This window comes from Dendrobium catenatum, unplaced genomic scaffold (genome assembly GCF_001605985.2).
Source record: "Dendrobium catenatum unplaced genomic scaffold, ASM160598v2 fragScaff_scaffold_621, whole genome shotgun sequence".
Lineage (NCBI taxonomy): Eukaryota > Viridiplantae > Streptophyta > Magnoliopsida > Asparagales > Orchidaceae > Dendrobium > Dendrobium catenatum.
In genome coordinates, this window is record NW_021319083.1 from 9,191,408 (window position 1) to 9,218,453 (window position 27,046).

The 27,046-nt window shown below is 36.8% G+C and overlaps 1 protein-coding gene across 18 annotated transcripts; it reads right to left on the reverse strand.

Annotated features, from left to right (window-relative positions):
• Positions 1–2,257: 2,257 nt before the first annotated feature.
• Positions 2,258–27,039, reverse strand: LOC110111102 (putative disease resistance protein RGA3). Of its 18 annotated transcripts, none has more exons than XR_003700815.1 (6): positions 26,172–27,039; positions 20,681–20,908; positions 15,203–15,351; positions 13,337–15,109; positions 3,686–3,885; positions 3,427–3,597 (listed from the first exon to the last, which is right to left on the reverse strand). XR_003700815.1 is itself a non-coding variant. In XM_020842821.2 (2 exons), the coding sequence occupies exon 2, from the start codon at positions 3,421–3,423 to the stop codon at positions 2,851–2,853; it is 573 nt and encodes a 190-aa protein (XP_020698480.1). In that variant the 5' UTR covers positions 3,424–3,597; positions 3,686–3,932; the 3' UTR covers positions 2,258–2,850. The 18 variants fall into 18 exon arrangements, 1 of the variants encoding a protein (XP_020698480.1); XR_003700820.1 differs by lacking the exon at positions 26,172–27,039 and having other exon boundaries at positions 13,337–14,331; positions 14,790–15,109; positions 20,681–24,861; XR_003700822.1 differs by lacking the exon at positions 26,172–27,039 and having other exon boundaries at positions 13,337–13,424; positions 14,790–15,109; positions 20,681–24,855.
• Positions 27,040–27,046: the final 7 nt, after the last annotated feature.

Below are 27,046 nucleotides of genomic sequence, written 5' to 3' on the forward strand. Positions count from 1 at the left end.
CAAATTGTATATGTAATTTTCGATGATAATTAAAAAAAAATCATTTTTGAGATTTAATAGGATTTGAATGACCTTGATGGATGCATGCAAATGTTTTGGTAGATTGATTGACTGTGTATGTGCGATGTTGTGATTCTGCGAAGAACTTATAGATTGTCTTAGAGGAACACTCTAGTTTGTCATTTAAAGTGTCTCAAAATGAGCCAAAGTTAAGTTCTCAATATGACAACAACACTGGAATTTAGAGCCCATATAGTCCCTTCTTTGTAACAAAGTGTTAATGAAAATTAAGGCCTTTAATTAAGCACCCTTTAAGAAAATATAAAATATAAAATTGGGACATTCTTCAATTTCCTCACTCTCAAATCTCCTCCATCAACTATGCTTCCTCCAAAAATTCTCATTTCCCAACAGGGTGGTTCCTCCCAATTGTGTCAATTATCCCTCCTCCGCTCGCACCCAAACCTTTTATCACAACCCACCTCCCTTCAATCATATTCAACCCCTCTTCTTTCAAATTCGACATCTCTTCAATCATAATCAAGTCATCTTCTTTCAAATTCAACCCCTTTTCCTTCAAATTCAACACCACTCCACTTAAGCCCAACCCCGTCACGACTGTCCATATACCCTCTACCTAACTCCTCCCTAAGAATAAGCCCTAGATGAGGCATTTTTTCTGTACCTTCTGAAATCTCCACCTCCTGATCTTCCCTTCATCTGATTGGCTTAGAGTTTTCCCCACTTCCCCGGCTTTTTGTGACTTCCCTCACCTCCGACGACATTTTTTGATTTGACCCTTGAGCACTTTCTTCAACATCTCCTCCAAGATGGAAAAATTTGAATCAATCTTATCATGAATGACTGAAATATATTTCTTTAAATTTAAAAATTTTGTTTGGAGATCTGAAATTTCAAATTTCATTTGTCTGATCTTCCCTTCTAATACTTGAACCTTTCTTCTCGTCATGTCTTCGACTCTTTGTTAGGCTCAAAAATCCAAATCCCCCCTAAAAACAGCAAAGATCTCGGTCCAAAGTAGAAATATCTATTCAAGGAATTATTAAAAAAAAGCCCGGCAACTGCTCTAATACCAATTTGATAGGAAACACTTGCAGATCTCAAATAATTCCAATCAATCTTTATAAAATAGCGAGAATTCTCCACATAAATCCACACACAACTAGGAAAACAATATATAATTTATATTATTTGAAGAAATGGAAATAGAAAATACTAAGATACAATTGATTCTTTATTCAAGAGGAGGATCTATCTCTCTCAATTCTCTAAACGCCGCTAGAGCCCAAAACCTAAGAGAGAGATCAAATTTTAGTCAAATTCAAGATGCTCTAATCCTAGGAAAACAAACTATTCAATGCATACAATCCAAACAAATCTCTAAATAGCCTCTACTTTCAAATTTCTCTACTAAACTCCTCGTAAATCCTTCTTAATCAAATCTTTTGGATTCTACGGCTTGAGCAACACGAGCAAGAGGTGGGAATTCACTGCCTCTATTATATGCGAGCCGGTCCCGAATAGACCGGCTGAACCGATCTAACACATTGCAGGTCTTACCACCATCTTATAGAATTTTCCCTTAAATTTGAGAGGGACTTTTCTATCACATAGCAAGCCTGATGCATTCCTCCACTTCAACCATCCAACTTGAATTCTACTAATAATATCCCATCTATTTAACCATCACTTTAAACAACAGATCCAAGATATCTAAAACATGTACTCTTACTAATGACTTCATCACCCAAAGTCACAATCTCCTAACTAGGTCCATTACTACTAAAATTATAACATATATCAAATTTTTGACCTACTCAAACGAAAACCTTTAAACTCAAAGATTGACCTCCATAATTCAAGTTTACCTTCACTGTCTCTCCAGTCTTATCAACAAGAAAAATATCATCAGCAAAAAACATACACCACAGTACATCCTCTTGCAAATGTCTAGTAAGAACATCCATGAATAAAGCAAAAAAGATATGGGCTTAAGGTCAATCCTTGATGTAATCCAACCAAAATAGAAAAATACTTAGTCAAACCACCTAGTGTTTGAACACGAGTAATAGTTCATACATATATATCCTTAATGCTAGAAGACTTGGTAGCCATTCTAAAGAAAATCATTAGAAGACCTTAGATAGACTAACAAATCAGTAGAAAAACAAATCTTATCAACAAATAACAATAAATAAATATCAATGTAATGTCATGTTACCAAAAGTAAAACAGCTGCAACACTAATTTCAATTTCACAAACTTCTATAGCAACAATAATCCCAAGAAAAAACAAACTAAGCAACAATCTAACGGATTAATATTCAAAGACATGTAGTTGCTACAACAACCATCACAACCATCATAGGGATCTCTCCAAACAAAGAAAGTGCAAAAAACAAAAAAATAACATTCAATCACAATATCAACCATCTCTTCCTCCTTTCTCTCAAGCAAGTTAACAAAGAAAAACAACAACATCAATCTCATTCATGCCCCTCATTATCATCATCATCATCTGCTGCCAAAGGGTGTCAAACAAATGGATCATCATCCCCATCAATATAATTATTGGGCAATATCATCTTTATCAAACTCATGATCTTGTGTGAAAGGAGAAACAACTTTTTATAGGATTTGACAGAAATGTAGGGCTCAGTCTTAAGATGGAAAAGATATAATTCTGACCCAATGTCACAGTTCTAAAATTGCTTTTTAGAACAGTCATCCAATGCCTTTCATCCAAATTAGAATTCAGAACACCACCAACGACCTTGGCTTCCAATGGAGATCCTGAAAGCTTTTTAACTATATCTCGAGCAATAACTCTTAAATTTTCATGATCATCAGGGGGTTCTCTACACCAGCAAATGCATGAGAGTTGTGGAGCTGCAAACACTCATCTTCCTCTAGGCCCTCTAATTTAACTATTTCCTTCATCTTTTTAATTACCTTTGCAAACATCAGTGTAACCGACTCCGTTCGAGTTGTTACCAGAATCTTACTACCAAAACCCCCAGAAGCTAGAGGGGCGAGCACATCCTCCAATTTGCTTTTATCCTTCTCCTCATCCTCCTCCCAAATATCATCCAGCACAAGTAAGAACTTTTGGGACATAATCTCAATCCGAAGACTATTTTGAAGTGCATCAAGTGTGTCACAATGAGGCCTCTCCATCTTAAGAAATTGCAACATATCTGCAATGACTTTCTTCACATCAAAGTTGTTGGAAACACAAACCCACATTTTAAGATCAAATTCATGAGTGATTTCATCTTTATAAACATGCTGCAAGAGAGTTGTCTTCCCTATACCACCATGGCCCACTATAGATAGAAGAGAAATGTTTCTATATAAATCAGTTTCCCGAGGCTTATTTGATGGACTCCTCGGCCACTCCATAACAAGCTCCTTAGCCTAGCCTCTACCGATGAGATCATTTGTAGGCAAGGATCCTGTTTCACGTGCTTGTACCTGCACAACCTCCTCCATCCTCTTCAAGTTCGGATCAATCTTGAGAGCACTTTCGCCAACTTTGCGAATATTTAAGCTCGCGTTGGAAAACGCGGTTCTTTTCTGATAAAATTAGTGAGAAATAGATTATCAAATAAATATATTTATTTGCAACCTTTATCAAATAGGTAGCAGATGATAGAGAACGCACCTCTGTTCCTCCATGTTTTGGTTCATCTGTTCTTCATGCTTCACATAATCTGCTTCATCAATAACATCTCGCAGCTGCCGCATCCATTTGTTGAAAGCCGGGTTCTAATTGCTGATTTGAGCTTGGTTAGGGGCAAAGACGATAGCTTGGATCTTGGGGTGGTTCTCTCGCAGGCTTTCCGGTTCCTTCTTCATGCCTGTCTGCCATCCGACTTGAAGATTAGACTCTCTAAGCTGATTGCCTTTTAAGGGGGTGTTTGGTATAAGATTGGATTCAATTTTAGTAGGATTTACTAAATCTAGTAAATCCGAATTTAGTAAATCCTAGGCTCATAAATTCTGAATTGTGTTTGGTATGAAAAATTTTAAATCCTGTTAAATCCAAAAAGATGTTTGGCAACATATTACAGAATTTAAAATGGTTGGAGATTTAAAATAAAAGGAGTAATATGCCAAATAATTAACCAAACATAACATCATTCAACGAAAACACTTGAAAACGTTCTTTCCAAATCCCGAATGTTCTATCTACCACCTTTCGTAGTTGACTGCATGTCGGTGATTAAATAATTCTTGCTGATTTGTATATCTTCTATTAATTCTATTAGTTCTTCCTGCTTAAAAACAATATATTCTCATCATGTTAATTAATAATTCTACTACAAATTATGCATTAATTATATTATATTTTTAATTAATTTTACTAAACCAGTTGAATTAAATTAATTAATTACAATGGAATGCCTGCCGATTTCAAGAATTTTTCGGCTGTGGCTTTAGCAGAAAGCCAAGGTTTGATTTTCCTTCTTCAGCAGTTCTACTTCGACTGCGCTTCACGTAAGAGGTAATAGTTTGAACGAGCCGCTTAAAAACTTCTTCGCCTCCTTCGACGACGTATCTTCCTTTCGGATCGGAAGTAACGGCAGCTTGCCGTTCTTATGTTGGATCGGAAGTAAAGACGAAGACAGAGGGAGCTCGCCGTAGCGAAGGTAATCATTTTCTCCCTTTCGCTCGCTTCTTCGGCCAAATCCCGTAAAGACGACTTCTACCTGGATTAGGATTTACCGGGATTTAGCGGATTTACGCCGTAAATCCGCAAATCCGGGATTTACGGATTTACCGGATTTATTGCGACGTTTTTTTGCGTTTGGCTGGATTTACCATAAATCCTGCTTAAAAATCGAAATAAATCCGATACCAAACACCCCCTAAAGGATAAGAGAAATCTGACGGCTTTGCGGAGATGTGATTAGCGAAAAAAGAATTCCAGCCGGAAATGGTAATGTGCAGCGGAAGTCAAGTAAGTGAAGAGAGAAAGATGAAGCTGCTGCGTAGTCGTAAGGCTACTCAAGTCGTCCTTTTTAAAAAAAAAAATGAATTTATTTTAAAATAAATGAGCAGTTTGATTTTGATGGGAAAATCATTTTATTTATCATTTTATTCATATTTGATACCAATTTATATTTTTATATAAAATAACTGAATAAATTTTAAAAATCCATTATATAATAAATGTGTGCAGCCTAACTTTCTTATTTATATTATTGAACATGCTTGTTTTAATTATTTAATAAATAGTTCCCTAGTAATATGAAAACTTAATAATCTAATGATTGATTCATTTTTTATTTGATGCATTAAATTATGAATAATTAGTTAAATGGGCAGATTTAAACTTTTCTAATATACTTAAATTATGAATAGCAAATGCATAATTAGTAAAGTGTTTTCTTGAACTCAAGAAAAAAAGACTTGTAAATAAATTTTATTAAGATTTGAAATTCAAGTAACTTGATATAAAAATAAATGAATGACTTTAAACATTATAGTTATTATCTTGTTTTAATTCATTTATAGCCCTAAGACATAATCAATAATAAAATGAATAAAATGGGCTTTAGGGTTGGAAATGATCCTAACTTGAGGTAACCATTGTTTATTTGTGTTTGGCTCCTTCAAAAATTTGTTCATTAGAGTTGAGCTCATGTTCAAAAATATTTGTGAATATCATGTTCCAATTCAATTTGTTTGTACCAAAACAAAAACCCAACATAAACAAGAGTAAATGAAACAAAAACTCTACTTAAATCATGAAAATTTACAACAACAAGAGAATATTGAATAATATATTTGAATCACATGACTTGAACAAGATAAGTCAAAAACTAAACCATTTAAAACCCCTCATGCAAATTAATTTAAACACATTAGATAATGAGCTAATTCAATTCTAGTTGATCAATCATAGTTAAATTAATTTAATGCAAATGAAATTTTACTTGCTCTTACTCCCAAAATGAGGCAAGCTTTCCTATCTTCTAATGAATTAATGACCTTAAAGACCAAAGGACATCACATGCAGAAAGACAGCTGCCTGCCACTTAGTAAAGTATATTCACATGCTCAAAGATAGTTTTGTCTGCCACATAGTAAGTTAGTAATACAGATCCACCCACATGCTACTCTCCAAAATTTATTTTACTTTAATGTCATTAAAGTAAATAGCAGTCCAGTCCCCACATTCCAAAGTCTAGAGAAATATGTAAATCACATCAGAACTTCCTGAGGTAATTTTCTTCCAATATATATATATATATAACAAAATTAAAAACAAATTTGTAGAGGCATTGGCAGACCTATATAGCTCAGTCTTAAGATGGAAAAGATATAATTTGACCCATAGTTGTAGTACTTAAATTGATTTCAAGAACTGTCATCACTCGCCTTTCATCCAAATTAGAATTCAGAACACCGCCAATAACTTTTGCTTCCAATTGAGATCCTGAAAGCATTTTTCCTAACTCTCCAGCAATGGCTCTTAATTTTTTATGATCATTAAGCTTCTCTACATCAGCAAATGCATGAGTGTTGAGGAACTGCAAACACTCTATATTCCTCTAGGCCCTCTAATCTTAACTATTTCCTTCTTTTTAATAACCTTTGCAAATGTCAGTGCAATTGAGTCCATCCGAGTTGTTACCATAATCTTAGTAACAAAACTCCCAGAAGTCTGAAAAACCGTCAGTACAGCCAATGCATCCACCAAGGATATTAAAATTAGCAAACTGATATAAATTTGGACGCAATAGAAATGATTTTAGGCAAGGCATGAGATCAGTGATAATAGAGTAAATGTAGTCATATTCAAAAAAAAGAGGTGTGATGAACTTTTAGGTTTAGCATAACATAAACAGCATAAAGGATCCACATGAATATTTCTCTTAATCAGCTCATCAGATGTTTTGAGACCACCAACCAAGCTCAGCCAGCCATAGATAGAAAAATGAGTGGCAGCATACTTATGTCAAACAGTTTTATACCAAGACACCTCCATCTCATTTGAGTAGAAATCCAGCAAATAGTCACCAAAACACCTAATCCTCCCATTTTTCCCATAAAAAACCAGCAGAATCAACATGAATGGAAACAGAGAATAAGTTTTAGGATGGGATCTTGAACAGCCACTGAAAATTTCCAACCATTAGAATCCACAATAACCGAGAGAGGAAAATCAGAAGAGAAACCATTAATGATAGAGGAGTTATGAGGGAGTTCAGATAAGCACACCCCATTACACCAATGATCCCACATTAGAGAGATAGGGGAATTAGCAATCACATTAAAGACAAAGCTCCCTTTCAAATTAATAGCAGTATCACATATAATTTCACAATCTTCTGTAGAAGAGAATCCCACATTAACCAAAGTAGCTAAGAAAAAGAACTAACCAAGCAATCATCTAGCAGAAGAATATTCAAAGACCTGCAGCTGAAAATTCCAAAAAAAAAAAAAAGGTCCTCCACAAGTTTGAACGCCATTACAATGAGTTGCAATCATGGATTTTTTTTTTTTTTTGGAAAAACTATGGGATGAGCCCAAATTTCTTTAAATGAAAAAAGGACTAACAAACGTACGCCCAAAAGGAGGCCAAAACTAAGATCACAAAGCTTTAATCACCAAAATAAACTACATATTGCAAAGCAACCTCAAAAAGTAAAATAACCTAAAATTTAGTCATCATGTAGGCAGCAAAAATAACCAAAAATCAGTTAAGAAGGCCATGAGGCCTATCGGACTCGGGGGAAATGACAGGAGGCTTCCTGCAAAACCAACAGAAAAGTTTGTCACCCGGTTGCCAAACAAGGACCATCCATTGGAGGCAGCAGCAAAAAAACCATACAGAGGACAAGCACGAGAGAATGAAGCAGCAAGAAGTCCCAAATCCCAAACAACGGACACCATTGTCCGACCAAAACGAGAGAATCAACCACCAAGGTTGTCAAAGCAAGCCATGGCTATCCAAGGGGAGTGCAGGAATCCTACCTCATCATTGTCCGACCAAAACAATCTACCCAGCATACAAAAAGTACCCAGCAGCAACAATAACCACAAATATTAGTCCAGTCCCGAAGTCCAAAGAAATATAAGGATAAAGAAAATTAGTATAGATAAGTCCAAAACTTATCACAATTCTTCCTGCATCTAATTTTATCCTTGATGGCCTTTTTAATCAAAACCAAACAGCATTTAGAGAGGAGATAGAGCCACCATACCTTCTCATGTTTCTTTCACGCCAAAGGAAATAAATAGAAGCACAGATAACCAAATAGAGAAAAAAAAAATGTATCCATAAAGAGGTGGGAATTACCATTGATGTCGTTGAAAACATATATAATGTTAGATCTAAGCAAGAAAATAGCAGCCCCAGGAAAAAGAGCTTTTAAAATGCTAAAAGAGAGATCATACTTGAAGAACAAGTGAGAAGCAGTTTCAAGATTACAATTGCAAAAAAGACAGTGAGCAGGAATGTTCCTCGAGATAAGTTGGTCAGCCGACAGTGCCACACAAAAATCTGAGACATTCACTAGACAGAAACAAAAAACCCACAAAAATAAGAGATGTAGCTGAAACAAAAACTCCACTTAAATCATAGATATTCACAACAAATTATTAGAAGACCACCTGTAGCATTAGAGGATTAATTTGAGGCAGGAGTAGCTTAATTGAAGATGGATGTTTGTTTCCTTGCTTAATTGAACTAGAGCTAATTGACTGCCCGAAGTTGAAAGAGTTGCCCCAATTGCTTCCTAAGCTCAAGAGCTTGAAGATAGGAATTATGAGGTGGAAGACTTCGAATTTTGGTAGCATTTCAAATTCTGTTCCCCTTGAAACATTAGAGGTCACTCGCTACAGAAACTTCACAACTCTTCTTCTAGCTGATGAAATAGCAAAAGATTCGCAGCTACTTGAAAATTAAAAATTGCCCCAATCTAATCTCTCTCGGAAGACATCGAGAAGTGCAGACAACTAATAATTGCCATCTCATACTCAGCGGTCTCAACATAAGTGAACCATCAGTGTTGCTAATGGGGCCATTGAGAAGTATCGCCTCCTTAGAAAAGCTTAGTATTGAGGAGAATGATGAGCTGGTATCATTTCCAAATAAGGCAGAGCAGTGGTTTCTGAAAGTTAGAAAGTTAGTTCATCTCTTGTGAGCTGAAATTTGAACAGCTCAAATCCTTACAGTCTCTCCCATCCTCCTTGGAAAGCTTATCTTCACTTCAGAAATCACGTGTAGATGATGTTCCTCAGCTGCCTCTCTGGAGAAATTAAATCTTGTCCGTCTCGAATCATTGCAGTACCTGAATTCTTTGCTTCCTACCCATTCTTCTCTCCACTCACTATATATTTATGAAGTTCCTATGCTTCGAGAATTACCAAACCTTTCTCCCTCTTTGAAATTTCTAACAATTCATCAATGTCATCCAGAGTTAAAAGGAGCGCATTCGAATGAATGGAGTTTCTGATTGGCACAAGATTGCTTGCATTCCCGATTGGCACAACATTGCTTGCATTCCTCATATCCGACTGCTTTAAGGAAAATTTCAAAATACATAAGCAAACTTCTTTCTATGAATTTTGAATGATAAGTCATCTTTAACCTATGATTTTTTTTTCTTTTTGATAATCCATATTTATTGTATATATATTTATATATGCCACTAAGCCATCATTAAAATTTTTGCAATTTCAACAACTTTCGTATTAATTTTCTTTATTGATTTATTTATTTTAAAGATACATGCAATCTCATTTGTACTTTTTAATAAAGGTGTTAGGAGCTAACCAAAAAGAAGGGGGAAAAACTTAAATTTCATCGAGATGATTTTTATAGCTATTACATTATTTTGAGATAAATATATTATCAAATTATGCTCCCAGTGAATTCATTTTATTATTGGGGTTGAAGCTTAAGGCTATAAATAATCTAAATTGACCTTAATACTATAATATTCAAGTTAAACCATTTATTTTCTTATCAAATTTGAATCAAATTTAAACATTACCAGATTTTAAATCTTATTAAAACTTATTTATAATTCTTTCCAAATAAGTTTTTTTTTCAAATCTATGTCAAAAACGAGATTTAATCAAACTCAATTAATGCGTATTTAATACTAATAATATAAATATATAATTCAATTACCAAAAGCGAGATCCTGGTGGTCTTTGAAATTACAACTGCAGCTCCTTGTATATTAATCCATGTTGCTTGGTTTGTTTTCTTTTTCTTTGGTTAATGTCTAATTATTACTGCTACAGAAGTTTGTGAAATTGCCTTCATTCTGGTTGATATTTACGTATGGTTGCATGTTAATAAGATTTATTGGACTATCTACAAATGGTCTTCTAATGATTTTCTTTAGAATGACTGCTGGTTTAGAATGACTACTGGTTTATCTAAAGGTGGTCTTATTGCAAATATCCTAATTAAAAGTTTCACAGTACCAAAACAAGAAAAGAAAATGCAAATATTTAAACTTCCCTATCTTTCTTAAGATTGCCTAGATTTGAAGTTGGAACAGACAAGTGTCGAAGGGCCCAAGAATTACAAGAGGAAACAATTCATCACCCACAACTTTGAGGCATTCCTGTGCAAAAATATTATGTGCCAAACTCATATAGTAAATCATGCATCTTGTAGTATTCTAGATTTTTGTAGTATTCTAAATCTTCAAACTAGTCAAAGAAAGATTTTTGACTAAAATATCAAAATTCCTTCCTCACCCTTATCCGAAAAAAATCCTAAATATCTCCTTCTTTTAAATGACATTTGCAATCATCATTGCAACTGAGTCCATTCGAGTTGTTACCAAAATCCTAATACCAAAATTCCCATAGCCAAAGGGGCAAGCACTTCCTCCAATTTAGTTTTATCCTGCTTCTCATCATTCTCCCAAATGTCATCCAGCACAAATAAGAACTTTTTGGACATCATCTCAGTCCGAAAACTATCTTGAAGTGCCTCAAGTGTCTCCAAACAAGGCCTCTCCTTAAGAGATTCCAACACATATTTTTCATATCAAAGTTGTTGGAAACACAACCCCACATTTTTCATATCAAAGTTGTGGGAAACACACATTTTTATGATCAAATTCCTTTGTGATTTCATTTTTACAGACATGTTGCAAGAGAGTTGTCTTCCCCATACCACCACGACCCACTATGCATGGCAGAGAAATGTTGTAGTACAAAGTTGTTTGATATTTTTTGGGGAGAAATTAGGGGCTTAGTTCGAATCCATTTAGTATAAAGAAAAATTACAAAGAGCATGGCTCAAAGAAAAAAAAAACAAATGAAACCAGTAACCTGAGCAACCAAAAAATTATGAGCTCAAAATCCCAAAGAGCACATATAAGTGATCCTAAAACTAAAAAACAGCCAAAACCTGGAAGGAAAGAAACAGGAGACATAAGAGATATGGGGAACAAGTAACAGCAAAACTTAAAGGACTTAGAATGTACAAAATGAAATTAACCCAAAAATTGGATATTATCATGTGGATGTCAGTTCCCCCAGTTTCCGAGTGGGCCTTCCAAGGCGAGGAAAGGCCCCTTGTTGCGAAAAGAAAGACCTTCCAAGTAGCAAAAGCAAGATGATGGTTAAAATCCACATTCATCATAGTCTTTGTTCATAAATCCTGAAACTCCAGCCATACACCCAATAAAGTTGAAACAGGTAAGCTAATATAAACCAAAAAAAAGCAGCAGGCCAACAACTATCCAGTTAACAAATGAATTGCTTGATGTTACTGAAATGTTTCCAGCACAAAATCTTCTTCAAAATAGCTTGGTTGATGCTCAATTTCACATAGGTCCAACAATTAAAATCAGAAGCAAACCTCCTAGCATTTCTTTCATTCAAAATAAAGTATATAGAACAGCAAGTTAAGAAGGCAGTAGAGGCTAAAGAAGGGGCGGTTACTGAACAGGGATTTTCAATCATGTATTCTTCTAGCTGTTGCAAGTTTGGTCTCAATAAAAATCCCTCCGCCCAAGGCAGGAAAGAAGATAGAATTTGGAATAAAAAATCACAGTCAAACAAGAGTGTTTCTGGGTAGGAATAACATAAGAAGCAGGAGGAAGGGGAAGATACATTCCACAAAATGAGGATATCAACAGTCTTTAATCCCTTGACAAAGGCCATCCAAGCAAAACATGAACACCGAATGGCATACCTCTTATGCCAAATAAAATCATGCCAGGCAACCTTCCGAGATCAACAACAACAACAACATCAAGCATTTATCCCACTATGTGGGGTCAGAACATGAATCCTTTTTCCCCATTGTGCATTGTTAAGAGTCAAATTCTCATTAAATCTAACAAAGAAAAATCATTTCTTAAATTTTCTAATCAAGCCTTTTTAGGTCTACCTCTATCTTTCTTAACATAAGCCAAATCTAATATATCTACTCTCCTAACCGGATCATCAGAAGGCTGTCGTTTTATGTGCCCAAACCTTATCTTTCACTGGAGCTACTCCAACCTTTTCATGTATATGCCCGTTCTAAATCCTATCGCTAAGAGTAACGTCACTCATCCACTTGAGCATCCTCATCTCTGCAACACTTAATATTATGCTTCTCTTTTAATGGCCAATATTCTGCGCCATACAATATTGCAGGTCTCACCACCATTTTATAGAATTTTCCCTTAAATTTGGGGGTACTTTTCTATCACACAACAAGCTTGATGCATTACTCCACTTCAACCATTAAATTTGAATTCTACTAACAATATCCCCTTTTATTTCACCATCACTCTGAACAATAGACACAAGATATCTAAAGCGTGTACTCTTATTAATGACTTGATTGACCAAAGTCACAATCCCCCCACTAGATCTATTACTACTAAAATTATACTCCATATATTCGATTTTAGATCTACTCAAACAAAAACATTTAAACTCTAAGGTTGACCTCCATAATTCAGGTTTACCTTCAACTAGCTCTCTAGTCTAATCAACAAGAAGAAAATCGCCAGTAAATACCATAAATCAAACCACCTTCTGATATCCATCAAAAAAATTAAAGTAGAAGTTTTTAAAATTAGGATTAGAAGATTCCAACCAGTAGATAGTAGAGGAGCCATGCTCAAAGATGCTAATATTGGAGATAGCATTTTTGACAGTCAGAGAAAAAAGAGGAGGAATTTTATAGCTATGAACAAAAATAATAGAATTCAGGGCAAATCTGTTAAGTTAAGATTATCACCATCCACGAATCCGTATAAGGCATAACCATTGCACCATGAGTCCTATAGGAGGGACAATTTGCTGTTTTTCACAATAGAGAAGGAAATCAAACCTTTTATCTTCAAAGCCACCAAGCAAAGAAGCTTCCAGCATTTGGAAGCTCTATTAGGAGGATGCTTCCAAGGAGATTTGTACTTGAGCTTCAGCCAATAAGACAAGAGATTGCTCCCATTAATAATATGCCAAATTAAAGAGCAGCAAAAGCCATTGTACAAAGAAGGAATCGCCAGTATACCCAGACCCCCAAACCATCTGAGTTTACAAAAATCTTTCAAAAAGATATGTAATTTTTTCCCCCGAAGAAAAACCATGAAAAAGAAATCTGGATTATACCTTGTTTATGAATTTAATCCCAGCTTTAGGTATAATAACTCCTCTTAATCAATCAGCAATAGTGTTATAGATAGTAAACCTTAAGAACTGATGTCTCCCAGCAAAAGACAAAAGTTAGAGCTTTCTAACCATCTAATAATCAAGATACTATTTGAAGAAGAGGTTGTAAGTCAAAAGGAAATCAGCCTGTAAGGAGAAATGGGGAGGCCAAGGTAGGTGAATTTTTAGAGGGAGAGGGATGTTTAACAGACTATAAATAGCAGGGAAGGAAGTAGCATTTTTTGAAAACAAAATAGAACTTTTTGCCCGGTTCCTGTGAAGCCCAGAGGAATTAGCAAAAACATTAAGGATATTGTTTAGGGAGATTGCATTTTGAGTAGTAACCTACCCAAAGACCAGCAGTTCATCAACGTATATTAAATGGGTCAGTTGAGAGTAGCCTTTAGATATGACTTTGAAGGAAGAATCCAGCACAGCTTTATCTAAAAGGCAAGACAAAGCATTCATAGCTATGCAAAAAGGGCCATCCCTGCCTAAGGCCAAAGGTGGAGCTAAAATAGCCCTCAAGGGCTCCATTGAAACAAATAGAGAAATTCACATCCATAATACATGCCTTTGATCATGAAACAAAAGTGCTAGGAAAACCTTTTTGTAAGAGCCTACAAATCAAGAATTCTCTTGACACTGTATTGAATGCTTTGAAGATATCAAACTCTGCACAAAAAAGATTTTGAGCTCCATGAGAATTGAATTCAGAGAGGGCCTCATTAGCTAATGTGAGGCATAACACATTTCATCCTGTTGGCAATAATCTTAGTAATAATCTTATAAAATAAATTACATTAGGAGATTGGATGGAAATCGGAGATAAAAGATGCACGGGATTTTTTTGGGATTTGAGTGATTGTAGTGGATTTGGAACCTTTTGGAATGCGGCCTTTTTGGAAAAAGTTTAAAATAGTACAACAAACCTGTTGTCCAGTAACATCCTATGTGCTTTTGAAAAATTCAAAGGTGTAGCCATCAGGTCCAGGATAGAGGATGTAGAGGCAGAAAGAAAAACCCCTTTTAAGGGAAGGGAGAAGGTAAATGGGAATTGAGCTGCCAACAGGCAAGTGGTTAAGTGAGTGGGGGGAAATGTTTGGGGTGTTGAAGAGTTATTGAAATGTTACCCTACAAAGTAGTTTGATAGTCATTTGAAGGATTCCTCAGCCACTCCATAACAAGCTCCTTCTCCTTGCGCTGCCCGATGAGATCATTTTTAGGCAAATATCTTGTTTCATGTGTTTTGTAGAAATCAACCTCCTGCTCATTCTATTCCTGCTTCGCGCTGTCTAAAAGATGATGGAAAGTGGTAACATCAGCCGAAACTTTATCAAGTTTCTGCACAGCCTCCTTCAGTCACTTAAAAGTTGGGATCCCTTTTTGAGTCATTCGCCAATTTTGAGAATTTTACGAGGATTTCAAATAGGAAACTCGTGACCTTTCGTTTCTGGTCAAATTAATTAGAAATAGATTATCATATAAATAAATAAATATATTCGCCAGCAGAATCAAATAGGAAGCCCGTGTTGGCGGAACGCACCTTTGTTTCTTTCATGTTTTTGGGGAACTTTTGTTTATGCTTCATGTACTCAAACTCATCGAGCACATCATCTGCCCATCAATAGCAACTCGCAGCTGCCATATCCATTTGTTGATAGCCGTTCTGATCGCAAATTTGTGGTTGGTTAGCTGCAAAGAAGACAGCTTGGATATTGGGTTGGTTCTCTCACAGCCTTTCAACCAAAGAAATGATGAAAATCTGAAATTTAACGACATATATAGCGAAATATTACAGAAGAATATATTTCTATATAAAGGGACCACCAAGTCATACATAAACAAAATTGAGTGCATCGATCAAGTGATACAAACTAGTTAATGCTGAGATTGCATTCTTCATATTTCATATCAAACAAATAAGATAAGAAGAAAGAAGCTTGCTTTTGTATTTTGAAATTTTCCTTAAAGCAATTGGACCTAATAAGAGCGCTTAATATAGATATCAGGAATGTGAGCAATCTTTTGCCGATCGGAGCCTCCATCCTCTCCATAGCGCTCAAATAACTCTGGACGACATTCCCTAATTGTTAGATCATTCAAAGAGGGAGGAAGGTTTGGTAATTCCCTAAGCATAGGAACGTCGTGAATAGATAGTATCTGAACTGAAGATACGCTTTCCAAGGAGGAAGGGAGAGACTGTAAGGATTTGAGAAAGAAAAATTGCAGCTCGGAAAGAGAATATCTAACTTTTAGAAACCACTGCTCCTCATTTGAAAATGAAACCAGATTATTATTTGACCAAATTCTTGTTGCCGCCTCCTCCTTGGAAGCCCGCCGCCCACCACCTCACGGCACCAGCCGGCCCCCCTTGCCGGCAACTTCCTTTCCCACTCAACACCCAACCATCTATCCGAAATTTTCAAATTTGAAATTTGAATTTCAAAATTTCAAATTCTTTCCTAATTCGGAATTCCAAATTTGGAAAGTTTTCATGACGAATTCCAATTTCAATTTAATTTAAATTGGAGTTTTTAATTATGGTGCCACGTCATCAATCCAAATTGGAAGCCACATCCCACTAATTCCCCTCTCCCCCTCTCACCTTGCCGCCGGCCCCATGAGGGTTTTCTCCCCAATTGATTGCTCCATTAATGTCCCAATTAATTCATTAATGTCTCCTTAATTTGAAATCAAATTTCAAATTAATCTCCCTCTCTTTTCACTTAAAATCCTGAAATTAATTTCAGGTTTTGAATTAGAAACCCCCTCCCTCCTCTAATGAGCCTCCGGCCCCCCTCTTCATGGATCCCATTAAATGCCCATTAATCCCCCTGAATTCTCATTGAGATTTGAAATTATTTTCAAATCGCTTCCCTCCAAATTAACTAAAAATCTGAGATTAGTTTCAGATTTTAGTAACTATCTTCCTTCCCCATCTAATCTAGAATCTCTCTCCCAACTCACCCGCCCCCTCTCTCCCCACCTTGGCCGACCACTCCCCTTTCCCTACCTTGGTGAATTTCGAAGGCTCACAACACTTGAAGCAAGAGAAGAAGAAGACGACGCCCATCACCCTCACTTCGATGTTGAATGGCGGATCCCGAACTTGAGCGGGGTCTTGTATTCAACGCCGACGGAAGCATCAACATCCTAAGATCTCCGTGCTTTGACAAGGGATTTGAAGACGAGACCACCGTTGAAGAATATTTGGAGAGAGTCGTCCCGATTCTTGCGAGCATCGTCGACCGACGATTTTTAAACTACAATTGGAGCATCGACAGTCGAGCATTCACGCCATCCTCATCACCGTTAACCTCCCCATGTATCAAGGTCATTGGTGTTGCTACCGTCTTAGTGGCATCGTTGAGTTTGCTAAATACCTTCTCCCGCTAAGCCCTACTTGAGTGTGAGTGAGCAAGGTAACTCGTTGTGAACTTTCTAGACATTAACCGTGGGATTCTATTAATTTCCGCATTTGCTTTATTGTGATACTTTTGGAGATCTATCATTAATTGTGCCTAAACAACTAGTTTGTAATTGATTATCATAACATTTTGACAACGGAAAATTCTTGGACCTTAACCTACGATACTCTACTCTTATATTGGTACACTTTGTGATTCTTAATGAATTTCATGTGCAATTCTTGAACGTATCACATCAGTTTAGCTTCCCAATCCCATATATCGATGAAATATAATTCCAAGACAAGTCAAGATAACACAAATTAGAAAGGTTATTAATGTCACTTGGTAAAAAATCATCAACTTCATGCCGTGTTGGCATCCAATTATCATAGATTATGTATTACAAGTAATAGAGATTACTTAGAGATCTTGGTAGCCTAGTGACTTCAACTCTTTCAATCTTTAAATATCGATGATGTTTCAAATATTTAATCTCCTCATGCATCATTTCCAATTCATCAGTAAATATGTATAATAACAAGCATCTTGATGCTTTAAATATTTCAATAAGTGCACTGCAAAGATCCTGATTAGAATTTCCATAGAACAAGAAAAGAAAATGCAAATGTTTAAACTTCTCAATCTTTTTTAAGATGTCTGGATTTTTAGTTAGAACAAACAAATGTCGAATAGTCTCAAAAATTTTGAGAGATGACTCTTCATCATAAGCTTTTTTTGACTAAAACATCAAAATACCTTCTTCTGATATCCTCCAAAATCATTATTTGAGATGGCTGAATGAAACCCAATGCAATCCACATTCAGACTAAATGATCTTTATCAAACTCATGATCTTGTGCGAACATACAGCAAAATGTAAAACAATTTTGTAGATGATTTGGCAGAACTATATAGCTCGGTCTTAAGATGGAATTGATAGAATTCTGATTCAATAAATTGCTTTCTAGAACTGTCCTCCAATGCCTTTCATCCAAGTTGTCCTTCAGAACACCACCAATGACTTTGGCTGCCAATGGAGATTCTAAAAGCTTTTTAACTCTTTCTCCTGCAATGGTTCTTAATTTTTTATGATCATTAGGCGGGTTTTCTACACCAGCAAATGCATGAGAGTTGAGGAACTACAAACACTCGTCTTCCTCTAGGCCCTCTAATTTAACTATTTCCTCCCTTTTAATTACATTTGCAAGCATTAGTGCACTTGATTCCGTTAGAGTTGTTATCAGAATCTTACTACCAAAACCCCCAGAAGCTAGAAGGGGCGAGCAAATCCTCCCATTTGCTTTTATCCTTCTCCTCATCCTCCTGCTAAACATCATCCAGCATAAGTAAGAATGTTTTGGACATCACCTCCTCCTTGAGACCCCCTTGAAGTGCCCAAGTGTCTCAAAACGAGGCCTCTCCTTGAGACACTCCAGCATATCTGCAACTTTTTTCATATCAAAGTTCTTAGAAACACAAACCCACATTTTATGATCAAATTCCTTTGTCATTTCATCTTCATAAACATGTTGCAAGAGAGTTGTCTTCCCCATACCACCATGGTCCACTATAGATAGAAGAGAAATGTTTTTGTACAAATCAGTTCCCCGATGCTCATTTGATGGATTCCTCAGCCACTCCATAAAAAGCTCCTTATCCTTGCCCCGCCAAAAGAGATCATTTTCAGGCTCAAGCTGCTGCTTCAGTTGTTGAAACTTTATCAAGTTTCTGTACAGCTTCCTCCAGTCGCTTCAAGGTGGGATCAATTTTGAGAGGTCGTTTGCCAATTTTGACTAGTCTTTTCCCCAGTCGCTTCTCAGTTTCTTGTCTTTGGTCACCTGTTTTTCAAGTTCCATGTACTCCAGCTCATTAACCACGTCATATGGATCATCAATGGCATCGCGTAGCTGCCATTGCCATTTGTCAAGAAGCAAAGTGGCCAACAGCTTGGATCTTGGGGAGATTCTCTTGCAGCTTTACCAGATCCTCCTTCATGCCTGTATGCCATCTGACTTGATCTTTCAGGTAACGGAAGCCAGCAGTGATGATCTTCTCTATATTTGGATCAAGAAACATTTCCGCCATGACAACGACGATCAATGTAGAGCAGAAAAACTGAACAGTAAGAAAAAAAAAAAGAGATTGGAAGATATGCAGATTAGATAGTCTACTGGCTCACGACTATATCCTGGTTAAGATGAGGGAAATCCTTACATTCTTCATCTAAACCATTTCTTTGAAATCCGACGGCTTATCGGAGACATCAATATCGCCAAGGAATTCCAGGTGGAAATGGTCGAATGTGGCGTCGCATAAACGATAAAACTTAACGTCGAGTCAAGCAAAAGCACGCTTATGTTTCACTTGGACAGTTTTTTTACTGTTTTTGCTGGTAAGCTTCCCTGTCTTCCAATGAATTGCTGACATTAAAGTCCAAAGGACATCACATGCAAAATGAAAAAACAGAGGCTCCTGCACAAGATAGGAGCAGCACAAAGGAGCAAAAACAAAAAAGAGACCTCCAAAAATACAAAACTGTGAGTCCCAATCTAAAAGAGGAAGCCAAAAATCAAAGCCTGCTACTCAAAAAAATTCCAAAATAGCACGAGCAGAAAAGGAGGATGAGAACCCCGCCAGGACTCAGGAAAAACGTCCATTTTATGTCTTCAGAAAAGCCGTCAAAACCCCTGGTTGCCCGAAGACCATCCAAGGGGTTCAAATAAATGGACCACATCATTGACCATGGCAACAAAAACGTAAGATAACCACATGATAGCCCAAAAGAAGCAGATACAGCACCAGCCACAGAAAAAATTATGTATCCACCTGAAAGTATTAAAGCATTTCCAGTAGCTTTTAAGAGTTCTTCCTATTGCAAATTCTTTCAAAAACAGCCCTCTAAATTTTAATTGTAGTAGTTGATATGCTGTTAATCGAGCCTCATGGCATCTATCATTCCTTTCCTTCCAAATAAAGTAGATAGTGCAGCAGGATATAAGAAAATATAGGTTTTTAACATCTTGACCAACATTCTCTATATCATTTATTCATTCCAAAAGATAAGTAATGGTAGGTCTAAGAAGAAGTCTTCTGGTATTCAGAATGAGGGCAGACAGGATAGAAAAAGAATAATGACATTCAAAGAACATATGACAAACACCTTCGTTGTGTGAATGACAAAAATAGCAAAGCCGAATCAGCCGGAATGTTGTGCCCGTTCAAAGCATCCGCAATTTTAAGGCCTCCCACCAGTGCAAGCATATACTGAATATCTCAGAACATGTTTTTTATGCCAAATCAGATTTGCCCATGAATAAGAGGGAAAATCCTTATAAAATTCTTTCATGAAGAGGCCAAATGATCCATCTCCCGAATTCCCCCAAACTAAGCAGTTAGCAGTGGTATTAAGAATAAGAAGACCTCTAATAACAGATGAAACAGAGGCAGGCAAATTATTGGGCAAACACAAAGCAAGCTGAAATACAGCTTTCAAATAGGAAGCTCGTGACCTTTCATTTCTGGTCTAATTAATTAGAAAAAGATTATCAAATAAATAAATAAATATATTCGCGAGCGGAATCAAATAGGAAGCCCGTGGTGGCGGAACGCACCTTTGTTTCTTTAGTGTTTTTGGGGAGCTTTTGCTAATGCTTCATGTACTCAAACTCATCGAGCACATCATCTGCCCATCAATAGCATCTCGCAGCTGCCATATCCATTTGTTGATAGATGGGTTCTGATCGCTAATTTGTGGTTGGTTAGCTGCAAAGAAGACAGCTTGGATCTTGGGGTGGTTCTCTCGCAGCCTTTCAAGCTTCTGGTTCATGCCTGTCTACCATCTGAATTGATGTTTAAGGTAATCAGAGCAAGTGTTGATGATTTTTTCCATGAATGGACCAACAAAAAATCCCTCCTTCGCAGCGACGAATGAGGTAGAGAGAGCAGAACAACTAAACAACAGGAGAAACAGAGCTCGGAAGAGAGAGAACTCCAGCCAGAAATGGTCACGTACAACATAAGTCAAGTAAACCGAGATTAACTGAGAGAATAGACGAAGTTGCCTCGTAGTCGGTAAGTTGACTGACGTCTCCGTTTTACAAAAAGAAAATGAATGTATTTCAAAATAAAAGAGTAGTTTGATTTAGATGGGAACACGAAGCTGCAGCGTATTTTACGCACATTTTCTGTGATTTGTCTGTAAGGATTTTTTTTTTTTTAGGGTTTTTTTTTTTTTTTTGGTGTTGGGGGGGGGGGTTAGGGGCAAAGCCTGTATCATTAAAAAAAGGTAATAATTTAGAAAGTAAACCAAGGCGCTCAAAAACAAAAAAGAACACCTTGGAATTAAAAAAGTGAAAATGGAAAAAATGCTAAGCAGCAAGGACTTGGATGCAAAAGTCGAGACGAGAAGGCTGTCAAAAAGAAAACAGAGTCTGTGTCCCTGGTTGCCAAAAGCCATCCAAGGGGCAACAAGCTAACAAGAGCATTCATCATTATCTTTCTCAAAAATAACACCCCGCGCACCAATTGAGAAGCAAAAGCAGCAAACAACGAGGGTCCAAATATTGGCAAGTCAACACAGAAACCTCCCAGAACATCCGTACTACTGAAGCAACTAATAATAACAAGCATGCTAGTCTTTCCATAAAGCAAACTTAGTCATAACAGCTTTCCTGATTTTAAAAATAATTGTGGCATGGCAATCAAATGATCCGCCAAAAATTTTGTGGTTCCTTGCACTCCAAATCTGATAAATGACAGCCCACGAAGGGAGTAAAAATTTATACAAGAGGTAGGGAACCCCTGCTCAATAATACTACCGAAAACCTAGTGCAGGTTAGGACGCATAAGAAGCAAACCAAGCCAAGGAAGAGATCTCTTAATAACAGAGAAAGTGAAAACACATTCGAAAAATAAATCAGCATGGGTCTCTTGTTCGGCAAAATAGAACGGACAGTGCTTCATAGTATGCAGACCTCTATAAGCTAGAACGTCAGCAGTTTTGAGGGCTCCTTTGAATGTCAGCCAAGCATGCACGGAGAAATGAAGGGAAGATTTTTTATGCCAAGTGAATTTTTTCCAACTAACCAGAGGCTGAGAAGAGTACTGCGAATAGAAATCTTTGAAATTAAGATTTCTATCACCAAGCCATAGTTCCACAGAATGGTCAGCAATAGGGATTGCTATAATTTCATTGATGATAGTGTGGGGAAAAGCGGTGGGGAGACACCAACTACCGTTAACAATGACTTGTCTAACTTCCCAAGAAGAAAAGTAGAGAAGGCAATTATCATTGTTCAATGATTGCTTCATTTGGACAAATCAATAAGAAAAAAAAAACCAAATAATTAAATTTTGACACAACTATTTAGATTTTAAAGAAGAATATATTTATATATAAAAAGACCACCAAGGCATAAATAAATAAAATTGAGTGCATCGATCAAGTGATACAAACTGGTTAATGTTGAGATTGTATTCTTCATATTCCATATCAAACAAATAAGATAAGAAGAAAGAAGTTTGCTTTTGTATTTTGAAATTTCCTTAAAGCAATTGGACCTAATACGAGCACTTAATATATATATCAGGAATATGAGCAATCTTTTGCCGATCGGAGCCTCCATCCTCTCCATAGCGCTCAAATACCTCTGGATGACATTCCCTAATTGTTAGATCATTCAAAAAGGGAGGAAGGTTTGGTAATTCCATAAGCATAGGAACGTCATGAATAGATAGTATCTGAACTGAAGATAAGCTTTCCAAGGAGGAAGGGAGAGAATGTAAGGATTTGAGAAAGAAAAATTGCAGCTAGGAAAGAGAAGACCTAACTTTTAGAAACCACTGCTCCTCCTCATTTGAAAATGAAACCAGATTACCATTTGACCAAATACTCAGCTTTTTTAAGGTGGCGATACTTCTCAAGGGCTCCATTAGCAACACCAATGGATCACTTATGCTAAGATCGCTGAGCATGAGATGGAAATTATTAGTGGTCCCCACTTCTCGATATCTTCCGAGAGAGATCAGATTAGGGCAATTTGTAATAGATAATTTCTGAAGTGAAGAAAAGATTTCCAAGGAGGAAGGTAGAGACTGTAAAGATTTGAGCTGACCAAATTCCAGCTCACAAGGAGAAGACCTAACTTTCAGAACAAAGCATAGGAACGTTATGAATAGATAGTATCTGAACTGAAGATAAGCCTCCTTGGCGTCCTTCACACTTTCAAGGCAGTTGATTCCTAATTTGCAAAGATCATTCAAATACTTCAACTCATCAATTCTATAGCCCATCTCATTTCTAAGATCAAACCAATACAATTCTAGAAGAGAGTTTAGCTTCACAATCCCATATATCGATGAAATATAATTCCCAGAAAAGTCAAGGTAACGCAAATTAGAAAGGTTATTAATGTCACTTGGTAAAAATCCATCAACTTTAAGCCGTGTTGGCGTCCAATTATCGTAGATTATGTATTGCAAGTAATAGAGATTACTTAGAGATCTTGGTAGCCTAGAGACTTCAACTCTTTCAATCTTCAAATTTTAAATATTTAATCTCCTCAGGTATCATTTCCAATTCATCAGTAAATATGTATAATAAAAAGTATCTCGATGCTTTAAATATTTCAATAAGTGCACTGCTGAGATCCTGATTAAAATTTCCATAGAACAAGAAAAGCAAATGCAAATATTTAAACTTCTCAATTTTTTTTAAGATGTCTGAATTTTTAGTTAGAACAAACAAATGTCGAGTAGTCTCAAAAATTTTTAGAGATCACTCTTCATCATAAAGCTTTTTTTGACTAAAACATCAAAATATCTTCTTCCGATATCCTCCAAAATCATTCTTTGAGATGGCTGAATGAAATCCAATGCAATCCACATTCAGACTAAATGATCTTTATTAAACTCATTATCTTATGGGAACATACAGCAAAATGCAAAACAATTTTGTAGATGATTTGGCAGAACTATATAGCTCAGTCTTAAGATGGAATTGATAGAATTCTGATTCAATAAATTGCTTTCTAGAACTCTCCTCCAATGCCTTTCATCCAAGTTGTCCTTCAGAACACCACCAATTACTTTAGCTGCCAATGCAGATCCTAAAAGCTTTTTAACTCTCTCTCCAACAATGGTTCTTAATTTTTTTATGATCATTAGGGGGGTTCTCTACACCAGCAAATGCATGAGAGTTGAGGAGCTGCAAGCACTCATCTTCCTCCAGGCCTTCTAATTTAACTATTTCCTCCTTTTTAATTGCATTAGAAAACATGAGTGCAACTGAATCCGTTCGAGTTGTTACGGAAGCCAGCGCTGATGATCTTCTCCATAATTGGATCAAGAAACATTTCCTCCATGGAAACAACGATCGATGTAGAGCAGAACAACTGAACAGTAAGAAAAAAAGGAGATTGGAAGAGATGCAGATTAGATAGCCTACTGGCTCACGACTATATCCTGGCTAAGATAAGGGAAATCATTACATCCTTTATCTCAACCGTTTCTTTAAAATCCGACAACTTATCGGAGACATCAATAGCGCCATGGAATTCCAGCTGGAAATGGTCAAATGTGGCGTCGCATAAACGATAAAACTTAACATCAAGTCAAGCAAACGCACGCTTAGGTTTCATTTGGACAGTTTTTTTACAGCTTTTGCTGGCAAGCTTCCCTGTCTTCCAATGAATTGCTGATATTAAAGTCCAAAGGAAATCACATGCAGAAAGACACAGCTGTCTGCACTTAATATTCTTGGCCTTTTTTTATTGGGGGGGGGGGGGGGGGGGGGGACAAAAAAAAACGAGATTGAAATAAAATGAAACAGAACAGTAAACAAAGGTTCAAGGTGACAGAACAAAAATACAACAACAACAACAACATCAAGCCTTTATCCCACTACGTGGGGTCGGCAAGTAATGAGAATATATATGAAAAAACAGAGGCTCCTGCACAAGATAGGTGCAGCACAAAGGAGCCAAAACAAAAAAGAAACCTCCAAAAATACAAAACTGTGAGCCCCAATCTAAAAGAGGGAGCCAAAAATCAAAACCTGCTACTCAAAACAATTCCAAAATAGCACAAGTAGAAAAGGAGGATGAGAACCCCGCCAGGACCCAGGAAAAATGTCCATTTTATGTCTTCAAAAAAGCCATCAAAACCCCTGGTTGTCCGAAGACCATCCAAGGGGTTCATATAAATGGGCGACATCATTGTCAATGGCAATAAAAACATAAGATAACCATATGATAGCCCAAAAGAAGCAGATACAGCACCAGCCACAGAAAAAATTATGTATCCACCTGAAAGTATTAAAGCATTTCAAGTAGCTTGTAAGATTTCTTCCAATTGCAAATTCTTTCAAAAACAGTCCCCTTAATTTTGATTGTAGCAGCTGATATGCAGTTAATCGAGCCCCCATGGCATTTATCATTCCTTTCCTTCCAAATAAAGTAGAATGTGCAGCAGGATATAAGAAAATATAGGTTTTTAAAATCTTAACCAACATTCTCTATATCATTTATTCATTCCAAAAGATAAGTAATGGTAGGTCTAAGAAGAAGTCTTCTGGTATTCAGAATGAGGGCAGACAGGATAGCAAAAGAATAATGACATTCAAAGAACATATGAGAAACACCTTCGTTGTGTGAATGACAAAAATAGCAAGCCAAATCAGCCAGGATGCTGTGCCGTTTAAAGCATCCACAATTTTAAGGCCTCCCACCAGTGCAAACCAAGCATATGCTAAATATCTCAGAACATGTTTTTTATGCAAAATCAGATTTGCCCATGAATAAGGGGGAAAATCCTTTTAAAATTCTTTCATGAAGAGGCCAAATGATCCGTCTCCCGAATTCCTCCAAACTAATCAGTTAGCAGTGGTATTAAGAATAAGAAGAACTCTAATAACAGATGAAACAGAGGCAGGCAAATTATTGGGCAAACACCATAGGCACCCCAAACACAAAGCAAGCTGAAATACAGCTTTCAAATAGGAAGATCGTGACCTTTCGTTTCTGGTCAAATTAATTAGAAATAGATTATCAAATTAATATATTCGCGAGCAGAATCAAATAGGAAGCCCGTGGTGGCAGAACGCACCTTTGTTTCTTTCGTGTTTTGGGGGAGCTTTTATTTATGCTTCATGTACTCAAACTCATCGAGCACATAATCTGCCCATCAACAGCATCTCTCAACTTCCATATCCATTTGTTGATAGCCGGGTTCTGATCGCTAATTTGTGGTGGGTTAGCTGCAAAGAAGACAGCTTGGATCTTGGGGTGGTTCTCTCGCAGCCTTTCAAGCTTCTCCTTCATGCCTGTCTGCCATCTGAATTGATGTTTAAGGTAATCAGAGCAAGTGTTGATGATGTTTTCCATGATTGGACCAACAAAAAATCCCTCCTTCACAGCGACGATTGAGGTAGAACTAAACAGCAGGAGAAACAGAGCTCGGAAGAGAAAGAACTCCAGCGGGAAATGGTCACGTACAGCATAAGTCAAGTAAACGGAGATTAACTCAGAGAATAGACGAAGCTGCCTCGTAGTCGGTAAGTTGACTGACGTCTCCGTTTTACAAAAAGAAAATGAATGTACTTTAAAATAAAGGAGTAGTTTGATTTTGATGGTAACACGAAGCTGCAGCGTATTTTATGCACATTTTCTGTGATTTGTCCGTAAGGATTTTTTTTTTTTTTGGGTGAGGGTGGGGGATTAGGAACAATTATTACGTCCTCTGACCGGACGTAGAGCTACGTTCGGCCGCCAATAACATGTTGCCACGTGCTCTTACTCTTTCTCACGCGGCCCGACGACTTGACCCGGAGCGGAACCCGGGAATGCTATGTTCGCGATTTTCTCGGTATTGCTTTGCAAAAATGAGAAATACCGCTCTGTGAAGACCAATTACGCAAAAAGCAACTTACATTTTTGCACTTAGAAGAACTGGAGAGCCACGGAGAGAGCATCGGAATATTC